The sequence below is a fragment of the Vigna unguiculata genome, chromosome 10, assembly GCF_037176805.1.
Source record: "Vigna unguiculata cultivar grain cowpea cultivar isolate G323 ecotype 2 chromosome 10, ASM3717680v1, whole genome shotgun sequence".
Classification (NCBI taxonomy): Eukaryota; Viridiplantae; Streptophyta; class Magnoliopsida; order Fabales; family Fabaceae; genus Vigna; species Vigna unguiculata.
In genome coordinates this window covers 15623334-15640789 of record NC_140801.1, presented here as the reverse complement: position 1 = coordinate 15640789, position 17456 = coordinate 15623334, and the positions used below count along the sequence as shown (strand labels likewise).

Here is a 17456-nt window from a genome sequence, read left to right as displayed (position 1 = left end):
ATTTATTTAATTAACTAAATTCCTCGGGTCTTACACCCACAATTTGTTATGATGGCACCGTTGACCCTGACGATTATGTATCCATCTACACCAACCAAATCAGTCTATACTCAACCAATTATATTGTCTTATGCAAGGCATTTTCCTCCACTCTACGGGGACTAGTCCTATGTTGGTTTGCCAACCTGCCACCTTTCTCCATAGACTACTTTGATGTGTTAACTTCATCCTTTGCCACGTATTTCAAGAAGACTAGCAAACATGACATCACCTCGCTCTCCTTGCTCAACATAAGAAAAAATAAGGAGAGTCTTTGAGAGACTACATAGAGAGATTCATAATAGCCACCCTTAAAGTAAAGAATCTAAACTATGAAAGCAAATTGCATTATATGATTAACGACTTGCAGGTAGGGTCGTTCGCTGATGAAGTATGCATGAACACCCAACCAATATGAACAAGTTGAGACAACAAGCTGCCAAGTTTATGCGGGTAGAGGACATGAGGAAATACAAAGCTCAGGGTAAAACCAACATCCTCTCGGTTGAGAAGAAAGAAGTCAAAAAGGTACATGTGCATAGAGGCAATGCACGACAAATGAATTCAAATTTTTGCCCTCATTTAATGTTTAATTTTGGGTATTTAATTGAATATTTGTCCTTAAAAGAATGTCTTAATTTATAATTATTATAATTGGGTTTATTGAACTTGTGCGATAAAAATATCTTAAAAGTGATTTTAGTTGCATAAAATATTTTTGGACATTCTAACGCTTCTTGATGCAGTTGAAGTTAAATTTGGTTCATTAAAGGTGCGAAATTGAATTGTTCAGAGTTACAAAATCAAGCAAAAATCACACCATGTCATCAATCCACCACTTTCAAATCTGGCTAACCATATGCTGCCACACGTCAACCTCTCAATGGACAGTCAAATATAGTTAAAGTATGGTCAAAGCTAGTCAATGTTGGTCAAATAAAAAGAGGTTAAGATGCAATTATTGATATATTGGGATTTCCCTACAGATTTGAACTGCAAGAGTGTAGAGGCTAAATTGGAATTTTGGGCAAGATTTAGTTGTTGCTAATTATTTAGATATTTTTAGATAATTAACCATATAAAATCAAACAATAATATCTTTCAGATATTTTTAAAACTGATAAATTTGTTAATGATTTGGAAGATATTGCACCAATAGATGAAATGACTATATCTCGCCAAATATTTTTAAATATTCATAATCACTATAAAGATAAATATTATTTATCTTTATCTTTATTTTAAAAGATATTTGAGAGATTTTAGCAATAGAAAAGCCCAGTCCAAGTCCTATATAAAGAGACCAAGGATAAGCTCGAAACTTCAAAGTTTAGGAACCCTTAGAAGGGCCTAATTTCGTTGTCTCTCTCCATTCTCTCTTTTCTTCTATTTTTATTTTATTTTAGCCCAGGCGAGGGACCTCACTGTTGGGCGAGAGGTTGTCTTGCTCAGGCGAGGCAGGACTCGCCTAAGCAAGCTTGCGAGAACCTCCCAGCATTGGTCGCGATCTCGCTTAAGCGAGGGTTCACTGCCTAAGCGAGAGCACCCCGCTCGCTTGAGCGAGCGCTCTTGGCTTGAGCGAGATCTGCTGCAGGTTGTGTGTTTTCTTCAATTGGTAATTGGATGGTTTGATTTATGAGCTATTCTGTATGATGCATGAAGCCTGTGAAATGAAATGCATGGTATGATCTGTGGTTATAAATTTGATAGATGTGATTAAGGGATCTTGGCATGTGAAACTAATGAGTGGGTTAGAAATTAAAGAGGCATGGTATTGGTATGATATGAGGCCCTATACTCTTGGATTTGGGAATGACCAATGGTATGGATTCAACATGTGGTACGAATGAGAATTGATTTCAGGGGTTGGTATGATATTATAAGCATGATAAGTGTTTTATCTTGTTAGTGCGTAATCCCTTGGAATCTCTAGGTGAGATTTTAGGGTCGTGCTTCAGTGGTCGGGACGTAATTCCATGGCCCCTGTTAGTAGATGTCCATGGTGGTGCCCCATCTATATGGTCTGGTAAGAATTCAAGATAAGGTTGCATCCTGACACTCTAAGGGGTTAGTTAGTCTCACTTAGAGTGGACTGACTCTTGTGGTGAGAGTAGCAGGAGGCCTGAAACTCATTAAGGGCTAACCTTGTGTGTGTGGGAATGATTCATTGTAACACTTGTAACACATAGCTCGGGGGTGAGCAGCTCGGGGGTGAGCAGAGGTATTCACCACAAGTGCAAGCATCCGCTGAATCCGACCAGACTATATGTATCTGGATGAGTCGAGTCAGAGTCTAGAGTATTGTTTGAGAAGTCAGAACATGTTTGGATGATATATAAAATGCTTGGATTGTGTGATGGCATGCTACTATTCGATGAACTGTTTTACTCTAGCTTACCTTGTTTGTTTGTTTGGTTGTCTTGTATGTGGTTCTTCTCCCTTTGCGATGATCATCAATTTATTGATGTGAGCAGATGCGAGAGGTGTTCGCCGTCAACAGGGAAACGGCGACTCCGCTGCTTGGCCACTTGGACTGGATTGGTCCACTATGGGCTTTCTTTTAGGGCCACGACCCATGTATTTGGCTGTTCTTTAATTTCCCAATCTTATTACTGTTAAATAGTTGTATCTGGTTCGTTTGGGCATCGTGGTATGCCTTGGTTACTGTACGGAGTTGGGATTGTACTCTAGGATTGCGTTTATATATTATCTTTGTGTGACGCTTCCTTTAATTATATTTATTGATTAAATGGGACGTTACATTTATAATTTACACCTTTAAAATATATATAAAATCATCACAACACAATTTTATTTATAACGTCAAAGCTGCATTTTTATTGCCAACACCATAAACTACTAAATTTAATTCTACACTACCAAATCCAACAACCCCACACTTTCACCATTACCCAAAACTTAATATATAACAATAATTTAAAAGCCATAATAAAGCATCAAAACCAAAACCTATATAGAAAAACCATCAGAAGCAAAAGCCACAATATTTTAACTTAGATATAGATAATATATATAATAATGCCGAAACCATCGTGTATATATATATATATATATATATATATATATATATATATATATATATATATATATATATATATATATATATATATATATATATATATATATAAATTAGAATTGCAAAATTCCCAAATTATTATACAAGTATATATATATATATATATATATATATTTATTTATTTATTTATTTATTTATTTATGAACAACTGCTACGCTCCTTAATAAAAAGGAAGCATACACCATCTAATCTCCAAACCCACGTACCAGCTATAAGACAAACTCTAAGCAGAATAATTTTTCACCATTTTATTTAGTATATTACCGTGGATGACATTAACTTTTTATTTATTTATTTTTAGAATCCACATATATGGATTATATGATACATATATTCAATTATTCTGTAGTAATACTTGTGCTTTTGTTTCTAATATTTTCGTGTATATATATATATATATATATATATATATATATATATATATATATATATATATATATATATATATATATATATATATATATATATATATATATATATATATATATATATATATATATATATATATATATATATATATATATATATATATTCAAGCGTTTTATTGGAATAGTCTTATTATCATATTATAAATATCAAAATATTACTTAAAAATGTATAAATTAAAATTAATAGATACAAAGGGTGGAACGTCTTATTTAATGAATAAACTTAATTAAATGAAACATCACACAAAGTAATATAAAGAACAACGTTATGGAGTATAAATACCACTTCTTACAATTATCCCAAGTACTTGGAGAAAAGTCCAAGGCACACCACAATACCATTAGTAAAGCAAGATAAAAATTAAACAGTATCCCAAAATACAAGATAATACATAGGCCTCGACCTTTTAAGAATACTCGGAGTAGAGAGTCCAACCCATGGATAGCTACGCAGCGAAATTTCCATCACACTGACGACTACGAGGAGTTCCCACATCTGTTCACATCAATAAATTGATGATCATCGCAAAAAGGAGAAAACCACTCACAAGACACGCAAACAAACAAGAAATGGTAAGTTAGAGTGGAAAAATGTTTTATCATACAATTGCATACAATTTTATAGTCAAAAATACATACATCAACCAAGCATGTGATGACCAACAAACAAGACACTAAGACTCAATTATCCGGATACATATAATTAGTCGGATTCACTAGATGTTTGCATTTGTGGTGGCCTCTACTACTCTACAGAGCCAATTGCTAATGGGTTTCACCCTACCACGCACAAGGTTAACCTTCAAACGTCTAATGCCATTATCCTGCAAAAGACTAGGGTCTCCTACTACTCTCACCATTTGAGCCAGTACGCTTTACGTGAGACTAACTGACTCTTTAGAGTTTTAGGATGCAATCTTTACTTGAATCCTTACTAAATTATATAATGAGGCACCACCACAAAACCTTCATGGAATTACGTCCTAACCATGAGGCACCACCATAAGCTCCCACTAACAGGGGCCATGGAATTACGTCCTGACCATGAGACACCACCACAAAACCATCGTGGAATTACGTCCTGACCATGAGGCACCACCATGAGATCTCACCTAGAGATTCATGGAATTACATCCTAAGCCACACCAAAATCATGTCTCACCAACCAAGCATAAAGTTATCATGCATACCAATTCCATGTCAATATTTATAACCAACCATCCAACCAGGTCCCATACAAAGATCATACCAAACTCATCAATTCCAGCCCATAAACCATTTAATACATGTAAAATTACTCAATTCATGCTTGAATATAGTAATCCAACCAAACATGTGACCATCACCCAAGAATAGATAAGGAAACAACACCTGAGCACATTCTTGCCCAATTCTCACTCAGGCTAAAAGGCCTCGCTTAGGCAAGAGGGCTCTCTCGCTCAGGCGAGCTCCTTTCACCTAGGCGAGAGCTCAAAAAGTGGAATAATGGTGCTTTCGTGTTTTCTCGCTTAGGTGAGACCTACTCGCCTGAGCAAGATGGCTCCTCGCTCAAAACTGAAGCTCGTCACCTGGGCGACAGCTCACACAAGCACCTAGGAGGGTTTTTGATACTCTCGCTTAGGCAAGACCCACTCATTTGGGCGATAATATCATATCTCCTCCATTGTTCATGCAGGCCAACACAAAAATTTATCCAAAGCAGAGCACAATACATGTTCATATTAATTTAAACATCATACAACCACCAAAAACACAAGACAGAGCTGGAAAACAAGAAAAATACATTTAAACACGAAACCCTAGCTTCCCTTACCTGGAAAAGCTACTGTAAGGGGTTTTGGTACGAGTAGAGAAGCATCACAGCTCCTATAACGGTTTAGCGAGCTGAGAAATAGCAACACCAGAACAAAACTAGGTGACCTAGAGGAACCCTAGCTGGAACCACGAAAGTAAGGCTTAGAAAGAAGAAAGTACGGTTCAAGAACTAACTTACGTGAGATGGAAGGGAGCTTTGAGCTAGCATGACCAAGAAGGGGACCAAACCCTAGCAGAGCTTCTATTGAGGGAAAAAGGAAAGAGTAAGGTGACTGATTTTGCAAGGTGGGCAAAGAATGAGAGGGTTAGGCTGGTTTAATGGTTTTGGACACCCTATGAGCCAGCCTTAGGCCCAACTGATTAGGGCAACCCTTAAAAATTGGGCAGAATTAAAGTGGGCCTTACAAAGGGAACAACATGAGTTTTCATTATGTCGTGTTCACTTGGATAGATTTAGTATTCACAGAAAAGTGAGAAGAATGATTTGCAGGTGATGTAGTTGTTCATTTCAGTAAATTTGAGTGGGAGGGAGAGTAAGGAAGAGAGAAATTCCTCTATTTTCCCATCGTCTCTCATATGTCATGATTTGAGGGAGTACATGCCAGACATATTACATTTATGGCTTCAATTTATTTTTCAGTTTAATTATGATATAATATAAAAATATGACTTTTAAAATTATGTTTATTACCGAAAATTTTAAAATTGTTATAAAAAAGTTTAAAAAATAATTATTAATTTTAAAGTTTTCTATTTAAATTTTTTAGAAATATTTTTTTATTAAAATATGTTATTTTAATTTATTCATTTTAATATTTTTTCTAAAATAAATCTAATTCATCTAATTATAATATTAAATTATTTTTAAAATCAAGGACAATTTAATAATCTTGTTTTTGTTTTTATTAAGCTTAATTTTTAATCCATCTGTATTTATTAAGTTACTCACAAATTTTGCTTCTATATCAACTCAGTTTGAGCTCTAAATCCTTTAAAGTGAACAATATAAACTTTATTCTCTAATTCACTTAAATTTATCCTTCCGAACATCTCAAATCAATATTTACGAGTGAATACACCTTTATTAATAATAATAATAATAACAAATTACAATCCAAAATAATTTTTTTACTGACAAGTTTGTTAAAAAGTTATTTTAAGATAATTAGTTTACTTGTAAGCTATGATGCACCGATACTTCAACTTGAGTCACTTATCCGTATTCGATACGTATTGTATCCAATACTTTAGGATACTTTAACGATACTTATCAATGAAGTATCTAATTTATAAAGGAGTAGTACACTATAATAAAATATTTGAATAGTGAATAATTTGAGTGACAAAAAATAATTAGTCACTATTAAGTAACCAAATTGACAACTAAAATAGTTCCAAAAAATTATAATCGGTCTCTAAATTGATAATTAAAATAGTTTCAATGATGAATTGATTTTTAAATTGATCACTAACATTAGCTACAAGGTTTTGACTACTAAAATAATTGGCTTCTAATTAGAAAATTCGGATTTACATATTAACAATCATATATTATTATGTTTGTAAGAATTATTGTACACTTTTCATTATTCATATATCATATATCACGTATCTATCACGTATCGTATTCTATTATTTTAAAAATAAATGTATCAACGTATCGGATACGTGTCGTATTCGATACACGTGTCGGATACGTGTCATATCCAATACAGGTATCGTATCGTATATGTGCATCATAACTCGTAAGTAATTAAATTTAGATTTTTCGTTAAAAAACTTCAAAACTAGAAGGAAAATGACACTAAAAGATAATTAAAAAGATACAAGTTTTTAGACTTAGAAACAATAATTTACATTTTTTAATAGATTATGTGATATGGCGTAAAACTTTTGAAGTAGAATCCCCTTGTTAATATTTGCAAACATGCTTTGTAATGCCAAATTCGGAACTATTACTTCAATCACAGCCTCGATCTTCGGCGGTGCAGTTTCTTCCCATGTAACAACTCTTCAAAACTGCAACTCTCTCTACTGTAAGAGATGGATTGGCTTAGAAGCAGCCTTTCTATGAGTTCAAGGAATAGCAAAACCCCAAATACCCAAACACAGTCTAACTCCAAACTGCAGCATCAACAACAAGAAGAAAGCGTATATGGGATTACCGAGGAACTCATCAACCACGTCAAGTCCTTCACCGTTGACACCTTTAAGAATTTCCCTCTCAAAGGTTTCCCTCCAATGTTTGTACCCTAATTGAATGAAAATGTGTGATTGCGGGGCACTATTTTTGAATTTTCAATTTTCGTAATTTTCTTTGCCTGTTTTACCATTCACCACAGTTGATATAAATTTCTTTAATTGTCACACTAAGTAATCGTGATTATTGGTTGCTTGGAATTGGCAGCTGTAGTTTCGCATTCTTCTCAGGGAAACCCAATGCTGTTGCAGTGTTATTTTCGAGTTATCTGTTGTTTTTATTTGAAAAAAAAAATGTCTTCTCTTGTTCAATTTTGTTTTTTGGTTGCAGATGAAGATGAAGGCAGTTATTGGGAAGAAACTCAATCCTCTTCAACCAAAGTTCGAAAGGATCTCTCCGATTGGCAAGAGAGACATGCAATCCTCGTTCTATCAAGAGTCAAGGTTTGTCTTTAATTATTCTTGTTTATTTGTGATGTTGAACACTTGAAGAATTAAACAGTAAAACTACGTGTGCTTGTTTGTAGAAATAGAGGATTTTTCCTTCATCGGTATCGCAAATATTGCAAGGTTGATGACACTCCTTAATCTAATCTGTAAAATCTTGTATTTTATTCTTGTTTGCTTGCACCACATTGCCTAGTACCCATCCCGTTGATTAGTAGTCTTTTTTTTTCCTGAGGGTTGAGCAATCAGGTTGGTATCGAGACTACCTATTCTAAGTGTAGTCAAGTGGCCCCACTTAAAGGAGCAAAGCTCTGTCTGATCATGTTCCTTCTTTTCACGAAGGGAAACTATATATTAGGAATAGACAATGACAGCAAAAGTTGTATTCCACTAGATGATGTCAATGGTGGTGAGCGATCCATGTTAAGGATTTCAACTAGTTACATTGAAGCTCGAGTTTCTGGAAAAATCCTCCTTTTCCCTGGCTTGGAACCATCATTTATGAGACCATAGTCTTTGTACAAATAGCCTATTTGCCCATGTTGGCTTTAAAAGATTATAGAAGTCGTGGATCCCGCCAATCGACTTAAGGCCTTTCAGGCACAAATGTTGATATCAAGAGAATCAGACGTGGTGCAATGCAAAATGTTTGTAGAGATCTTGTCTGATGCCATGTTGGCTTGGTTTAGCACTTTGCCTGACGGGCATGTATCCTTACTCGTGGAGTTACCAGTTTGTTCTTTGCTCAATTTGCTGTGAATAAAGTAAAACCTCTCAAAATCGGAAATTTGTTTGACATCAAGTAGCAAAGTGGCGAGCCTTTAAAGGACTACATGGCTAGATAAGGAAATGTTCATGGATGTGTTTGTAAGGACTCCGGGAAAGCCCATTCAGCAAATCACTTATATAGGGAAAGGTGGAGACGCGTAGCTGAGGAAATGATGGCCCACCAAGAAAACAACGAACAACTTAAGCCTACGACCTCCAAAAAGGCTCTTAGTCGTGATCACCAAGATACATTGATTTTGAATTTTCCCTCCTGTTTCCTTTCAAAGTTCAGTTACCAGTCATTATGTTAAAATTAACATTTCATTTCTTTATAATTAGCATTTGAATTTTTTAGGTTTACTCATCCTGTAAGTAGCTATGCCTAGCTCTTGTGTGTGTGAAAAAGCATTTTGAAAGTCTTATCTTGGTTCCTAGGAATCAAGTGGTGATTCAATACTTGGAGCTTATCTTTGAGAAGCATGAAGTTCTCTTTTTATTCTTCTTCTTCTTCTTCTTTTTCTATTCGTAAGTCCTCTCATCATTTTCTTTATTTCTTTATGTCATCTCTCTATATTTATTTTAACCCTTGTTCTTATTCTAGTTTCTATCTTCTTGTGTTGTTCTTATTCTACTCTCATATTATGATTGGAATACTTTACTATAAGTTGATCATGAAAGTATTTCATGATAGCAACACATGAGGAGATTCAACTCTTGTTATTAATTCATGTTCATGAGCCTATATATGCTTCCTATTCTTACATGCAGCCTATCACCTAGTAAATCATCTCTGTTCACGGCCTATTGGTGTTGAATTGCCATATTTTTCTTGAATGGATAATGATATAGTGGAAGTTGTGCTTGAGCCTTCCTCAACACTATCTCCCATATTGGATTCCATCTTAACTTTTGAAATTGACCAGCCTATGGCTGTTCAAAATATATATTCCACACGTAACCCTTTCCCCACTATACTACCCTAGGTTATCATTGTCTTTCCTCCATACATTATGGTTGTTTGTCCTTTTTATCTTTTATTCCAATTCCTTGGTCTCTAAGTGATGTTTTAGCTCACCTTGAGATGTGTGCTCTCCAAAGTAGTGGTACTTGGGAGTTGATTTCTCTCCCAGCTGGCAAAACAATTGTTGGGTTTCAGTGGCTGTACACTCTTAAAATTGGTCTTTAGGGGAACATTGATCGTTATGAAGCTTGCCTACTTGCCAAAATGACCTCTATTTCCCTTGTATTTTTCATGGAAGCTATTCATCACTGGACTTTGTTTCAACTTGATATTGAGAATGTATTTCTCCATGGAGATCTTGAAAGAAGGTCTATATGAAACAACCTCTTGAATTTGTTGCTTAGGGGAAGTTGTCTAATAAGGTGTGTCATTTTTGCAGGTTCTTTTATGGGCCTTAAGCAATCACCTTGTGGATTGTTTGATAACATTTTTTCTTTTATCATTCAACAATACGAAGTGAAGCTGATCATTCAACAATAAGAAGCATGGAACATGAGAAAATATTAAGAATTTGTCATGCCTATAATGATTTTTTCTTAAGGATACATGACTGTAAATATAACAAGAATGAAGATTTGGAAGAATGAAGCAATCTTGTGCCCAGAAATAATATGGTGTGTGGTTTGTTTTTTAATGTTCCTATCATTTATTTCTTTTGTGTCTATGTTTCTTCTATTGTTCAACATATTTTAACCAGAAACAAATAAAAAGCAAAGAAGAAGTGATACTTTTCCTTGTAGATCTATGCTGAATGGAGAAAGCACGAAGTATATTTCCAATTTCTAATTTCTAAGACCAAAGACTTAAGATCAATATTCAGCCAAAAACATAACAGGATATGATAGGGAAGCACCTAGCTACATATCTGAATGAAGAATCTGACTTATTCACCAATAAATCCTCTGTCTGGTAATCTCCTATGTTTGTTGCTGCTCATCCCATCTCTTCAAGGGGGTTGCTCTTTATCTGTGTGAAGGGGGACTGTAAATGTCTTTTTAACCTTGTACTCTTCTATCTGGCAAATTTTGTTCACTATTATGAATGATCCAGTTTCAATAATTATACTAGAACCGAGGAAAATAGAATGAAAATTGAATAAATTTCTTTCACTTATGGTTGTTGATTGATTGTTAATGCTGTAGTCAATTTAGACGAATGTGTGCAAAATTAAGCCCATTTAGATTCAGCAGCTGTAAACATGATAAGTTATTAATGCAACGTTATACAGGATGTGCATGAATCTTAAGTTGGTGAAGACTTTTACTAGTTGGAGTCTCGTAAGAACATTTGTAGTAGCTAAAAGACCACCACTGTCTAACCTTTCTTAAACAAAGTTCGTCAATCTCTCTGTTTTCTCCTCTCCTGTCCTGTTGAGTTGGAATATGGACAAGTCTAATAGTTGAACTATTGTAGCAAAGGCTCATCGTCTGCCTCTCATACTTTGCTTTGAGGTCATCAAGAATAATCTTCATCTATAATCCTCCACACATGTTAGGTTGCATAGCTCTAAAATTTTGCTTGTGCTCTAGATTGAACATCTAATTACAATATACAGAAGTGACTTTGCTATCCAAGAGTGACTTGAGACAGTCTGCATCTGTATATATTTCGATGGAGGACAAAGTTCTTGCTATCCTGAATAGCGATTTCCCTAGACTTGCTTTCAAATATTGGAGGATCCTATCAACTGCCTATTGATTCCTTTCTTGGGGTCGTGTATAAAATTACAGACCACACTACCAACATAGGCAGATAGAAGATTAGTATGCACAACTTCATATATTAGATACCTTATAGATATCTTCCTTTACTCAAGGCAATTGGCATGATTTTTGTGACTTACCTCTAGGTTAACTCATTAACTCCCTAATTAACTATTTAATATCCTAATTGTACTAACCATCCCTTATTCTTATACTTACATGTGACTGCACAAGTATTTGAATGCTCAATTTTTATCTACTTTCCTATTTAGAAAATAATTTATTTAAGAAATTAAATAAAAATGCAATAGTCTATCTCTATGCTTGATACGACACAATTGAGTTACAGTTATCAGAGTTATCGTGGGTATATCAATAGGAATTTATATGGGAATTTCAGAGTCCCTAGACATATTGTCATATTTGATTAGGTTGTTGTATTTACATTGATGTTCCAAAGTCATTAACTTTTTTTTTATGCGCACACATTGAGTTTTAAAAGTCCCAATTGGGTACTTAATGTTTTTGAAAGGTTCATTTTTATTCTTTCTACCTATAAAGTTAATTATATAATAGAGTTAGCTAATGTATCCTTTATCAGACTTTTAAAAGTCTCCATTTTTTGGTACTTTATGTTTTTATAAAGGTTCATTTAGATAATTTGTGATTTAAAAAATTTCATTTTGGTCATTTTTAATTAAAATGTTAATAGGTTAATAGATACGTTACTCAACTTTGTTAATCTATTTAACATTTTTGTTAAAAAGTCTAAAAGAATATTCGATTGACTCTTTCAAAAGTTAATGTATCAAAACGAAAAAAAATATCAAAACATGAAGAACTAAAAGTAAGATTTTGTTGTGTTTTTTACAATCAGTGGTGGCAGTGTTGATGGCTTTTATTACTAACTTTTGATTTCACTTTATTCAAAACAATATTAATATATATAATCTTATAGTTGGATGATGGGAGGATTAACAAAGCCATTCAATTAGTACCCATGAATAATTATGGTTTTTGTTATATTCCAGGAAATATCTCAATTGAGATATGCACTGTGTCCACGCCATTTGAAGGAAAATCAATTCTGGAAAATTTACTTTAAGCTCACCAGAAGCCATGTTCTCGAGTAAGTCATACAAATTCTTGCAAATTCTTCAATGATTATTTGCAAATGAGTAAAACTGAATTACTCTGAAGTTTTGGCTACTTATTTTGTAGATAGTAGCTGCTTTGAGAATTTTGCTATCTTTGTTCCACTCTACCCCATATTTTATGCATGCACACATTCACAATGCCTATCACGTATGAATGGATACCAAATTAGGTAAAATGTCCAATTCATGCTTTTTGATGAAATATGACTCCCTTCATTGCTGCTAATCAGATATGAGCTTCGCCACATAAAACAGGAGAAACTGAAGCGGATGGCAATGGAAGATGAGAAATCTTCAGTTAACAACTCGTATGAAGTTGAAATGGCAGAGGCAAAGGATATCAGCTTTGTTGAGCCTTTACCACCCTCTGAATGAAAACTCTGATATTTGTTGATGGAATGAATAGAACAGGTATTAAACTATTAACTTATTTAGCATTGAAGGATCTTTGTTAAATAGTGTTGCAAGTTTGAAAATGCATTTCTTCAGCTGTTATCAACATATTGTTCTGAACTTAGTCTTATTTACCGTTAATTTGTATTAGCATAGAGCCAATTGTAAATCTTAATACAGCTGTCAATTTGTTAGGCTTGATTAGGATACATTTGTTAATCTGTTAGAATTGTTTTGGATAAATACTGTGTTAACACTCTGCTGTAAACATTTTTAGTTGCAACTATTCAATATATTCAGTTTCTTCTGTTAAGAGTGCATCTTTTATATCAGTTTTCTTCTTTCGTATTATGGTATCCAGAGCCAGAAATCTCCATTAATGGAGTTTATGCATCCTGCATTCTCAACCTCCTCTGTTCCTTCCTTTCATCCTATCTTTGAGAAATTGAGTGAGTCCAATTTTCTTTTATGCCGGCAGCAAGTTGAACCGATGATCAAAGTGCACAAATTGCAGAGATTTGTTGTCAATCCTGTTATTCTTGTGCGGTTTCTTACTGAAGATGATCGTGCAGCAGGCAGTGAGAATCCGGCGTACTGCACTTGGGAACAGCAAGATCAGGTCCTATCCTGGCTTCAATCGACTCTTTCTTCTTCAATCTTGTTTCAATTGATCGGTTGTGTTCATTCGTATGAAGTTTGGTAACAATTTCATGAGTACTTTCAAAAACAGACGTGTGCAAAAGCTAGACAGTTGAGAACAGAGCTTTGCACTACATCCTTGAGCAAAAATCAATGTCTGAGTTTCTTCTTCACATTATGTGGCTGGTTGACGCTCTCAACACTTGCGGTCATCCTATTTTACCTCGCGAACACCTAGATGCAATTTTTGAAGGTTTACCAGAAGATTATGCTTCGGTTATATCTGTTATCGAAAGCAAGTTTAATCCTCTTCCGATAAATGAAGTTGAGGCATTCCTTCTTGTGCATGAGTCACGTTTACCAAAGTTTCGAAAGACGTTACTCGAATCTTCTTCGATTAACATTGCTCAAGATGGATCTAGTTACAATTCCAAGTTTGCTTGAAATTTGGCCATACCACAACTGTGTGTCATTATCGATATGATTCTAACTATCAACCTAACTCAACGTTGAGCCTTCAGGAGCTTGTGTTTTTTAATTCTTCAAGCATATCAAATGTTCGACAAAATGTGTCACAGACCAAAAATTCTGTTCCAAGTGCCATGTTCCTTAACTCTGAGAATCAGAATCCGAACCATACTACGTGGATTCCTGACTCTAGTGCTTCGTTTCATGTTACGGGAGAGTCTCAAAATATTCAGCAGTTGGAGTCCTTTTAAGGTCCAAATCAGATTTACATAGGCAATGGCCAAGGTCTCCCTATCCCGTCATCAAGTTTCACACAGATCTGTTCGCCTTTGAATTCCAGCTTTCCTCTTGCTCTTAACAAGTTGTTGCATGTTCCCTCTGTTACCTAGAATTTGATTAGTGTCAGTAAATTTTCTAAAGACAATCATGTCTTCTTTGAATTTCATCGTAATCCTTGTTGTTAAATCACAGGCCACTCATGAGGTCTTGCTTCATGGTTCCTTGGGTCCTGATGGTCTCTATGTCTTTCCACAATTACAGCCTTCCCAATCTGCTTCTATGTCTATTCTATGTCTCCAAATATTGCTAACAATAAAAGTGTTGATCCAAGTTTTTCTGTTGTAAATCCAGGGCCATCTGGGTTGCTCCTGGTTCTCAAACTTTGTTGGGGTGAGCTTAGACCTCTTTCTTCATACTGTCAGACTCATGGTATTGTTCACAAGCTCATTTGCCCTCATATACATCATCAAAATGGTGTTGTTGAGAGGAAGCATAGACATATTGTTGAGTTAGGAATGACTCTTCTTAAGCAGACCTCTCTTCCAACCAAGTTTTGGGACTTTTCTTTTTAAACCTTTATTTAATCAACAGACCGCCCACGTCCTCTTTACAGTTTCAAACCTATGACAGCATACTACAAACTCAGTAAACACGGGACAAATTATTTTCATGACCCTTCTCTTTATAGGTTACGTCTCTGCTTGATGGTTCTCTTGTTTTGACTCAAAGCAAGTATATCAGATATCTCTTACAGAAGACTAAAATGGATGAAGCCCAATCTGTTTCGTCACCTATGACAGCATACTACAAACTCAGTAAACATGGGACAAATTATTTTCATGACCCTTCTCTTTATTGGTTCGTTGTTGTGCCCTATGGTATGTAACAGTGACTCGCCTCGAATTGAGCTATGCTGTCAATAGAGTGTGTCAATTTATGGCTACTCAGTTGGATTCACATTGGGTTGCTATCAAGCATATATTGCGATACTTAAAAGGCTCTGTCCATCATGGTTTACATATTCCAACAACTTCTTCGAAACCGTTTTTCATCAAGGTGTGATTCTGATTGGGCCTTTGATCTTGATGATCGACATTCTACATCAGGGCAGCAGTCTATTTTGGTCCCAATCTCATTTCTTGGTGGTTGAAGAAACAAACTGTCATTGCTAGGTCCTCATCTGAAGCATAATATCGCTATTTAGAAAGTGTTGCAGCTGAAATTAACTGGATCCAAACTCTTCTTGCTGAATTAGTTGTTTCCTCTACAGTGCCAGCATTATATTGTGATAATTAGAGTGCGGTTGCGGTCACTCACAATCCTGTTTTACATTTTACACATGGAAATTGATGTCTTCTTTGTCAAGGAAAAAGTCTTAACTCAGCAGCTTCAGGTTTATCTTATGCCCGCAAGAAATCAATGGGCTGATGCTTTAACTAAGCCTGTTTCTCCTAGGCGATTTCTGTTTTTATGTTCCAAACTCAATGTTGTTGATTCAATTAGTAATTCAACCCATTGAGTTTATGGGGGGATATTAGTATAGAGCCAGCTGTAAATCTTTATACAGCTGTCAATCTGTTAGGCTTGATTAGTATACATCTGTTAATCTGTTAGAATTGTTTTGGATAAATACATGTTAACATTCTGCTGTAAACATTTTTAGTTGAAACTATTCAATATATTCAGTTTCTTTTGTTAACCGTGCATCTTTTATCTCAGTTTTCTTCTTTCGTATTAATTTGTATCTTTTGACATTGCTTCTTGATTCCTGACAAAAGTTTACTGACTGATAGTGCGAAATACTTGGAGACGTCTGATGATGGTTCTTCGTTATGGAGGCAAGCTATTTCTTTAACTTCAAGTTTCAGATATCGGACAAGCAAATCAAGGATCTAACAAATTTACAAATTAATCACGGATGATATTGAATTTGACATAGATAGTCTGTGTTTCTGATGTCTCCTCATTCTTGTCCGAAATGATATATAAGTACAAAATCTATTTGGACGGATGAAGTTATGACCACTTTGCCTATGACGTTAATGTTCATTATAAATGTCGAGAATTGTCTTTTTACAATGTTTATTTAGTAGTTTCATCAATTGTCTAGTGTTGTGACGTTAAGATCATAAAACTATTCCAGGAAATAGTTTCTTCAAAACCGCTCTTAACAATATATTATTGATGAACCAATATTAGAGGTTCTTATTGATTGGGGAGGATATTACAATATCGATTTCTTTTTACAGTATGTCGGGCTGCTTTTTCTTGCATTTCCCTTTTTTTCTTTCTGTACTTTCTGTTAATTATAATATTTCTATTTTACTCTTCATTAAAAATATATTAAAAATCTTAATTTTTTTTCATCATTTGTTCAGTATCGGAGACTGATCTACACCTTCCTCCACTTTTCTTTGTGATTTGAGTCCCCTCCTACCAAAACCATTGTTGACGCTGGAGAGAAGAAGGAACATAGTAGAAGCAGGGATGATTCATCCACTACAACCATCATATCTTCTCTCCTTTATACTACAAACCACTCTTTCTATTCCTCACCCTAACCACCCAACTATATCAAGAGAAGCGTGAAGAAGAAGATGGATGGTAACCGTGTGATGGTTGGTGAAGGATTGAAGAAGGAAAATTTGAAAAAGAACCATGGTGGAAGTTGTTTAGGATACTTAAAAAAAAATAAAAAATCATCCGGATTGGGTGTTTTAAAAGGTTGAAATACCTTCCAAAAAGAAATATTTAAAAAAATATATTTTTCGAATTGGTGTTCTAAAATATACTTTTGGATTTGAAAATATTTTCGAAACACTCAATCCAAAAAATGTAAAATATAATTTCTAGAATGACGGTTCTAAAAGGTGTTTTTGGATTTAGAAATACCTTTGGAAATTCTAGTTTCAGAATTTTATTTTTTGTATTCCAAAATACTTGTTTTGAAGATATTTTTTAATCCGAAAATACTTTTCAAAATGTAAAATGATATTCAGAATG

The 17456-nt window shown here is 34.6% G+C and overlaps 1 protein-coding gene across 4 annotated transcripts; it reads left to right on the top strand.

Annotated features, from left to right (window-relative positions):
* Nucleotides 1–7283: 7283 nt before the first annotated feature.
* LOC114167319 (BSD domain-containing protein) lies at nt 7284–17110 on the top strand. 4 transcript variants are annotated; one of them, XM_085668257.1, is made up of 5 exons: nt 7284–7609; nt 7910–8022; nt 12549–12646; nt 12905–13085; nt 16832–17110. In XM_085668257.1, exons 1-4 carry the CDS (start codon nt 7423–7425, stop codon nt 13047–13049), a joined length of 543 nt encoding a protein of 180 aa, XP_085524383.1. In that variant the 5' UTR covers nt 7284–7422; the 3' UTR covers nt 13050–13085; nt 16832–17110. The 4 variants fall into 4 exon arrangements, with proteins under 4 accessions (XP_085524383.1, XP_085524382.1, XP_027908179.1 ...); XM_085668256.1 differs by lacking the exon at nt 16832–17110 and adding an exon at nt 16232–16555 and having other exon boundaries at nt 7285–7609; XM_028052378.2 differs by lacking the exon at nt 16832–17110 and adding an exon at nt 13546–16152 and having other exon boundaries at nt 7285–7609.
* The last annotated feature ends 346 nt before the right edge of the window (nt 17111–17456 follow it).

Excerpts from the sequence above, each read along its gene's own strand:
- LOC114167319 (XM_085668257.1), top strand. The coding sequence starts at position 7,423 with ATGGATTGGCTTAGAAGCAGCCTTTCTATGAGTTCAAGGAATAGCAAA. Across the intron at positions 8,023-12,548 it reads TCGTTCTATCAAGAGTCAAG|GAAATATCTCAATTGAGATA; the intron begins GTTTGTCTTTAA and ends GTTATATTCCAG. Across the intron at positions 12,647-12,904 it reads ACCAGAAGCCATGTTCTCGA|ATATGAGCTTCGCCACATAA; the intron begins GTAAGTCATACA and ends GCTGCTAATCAG.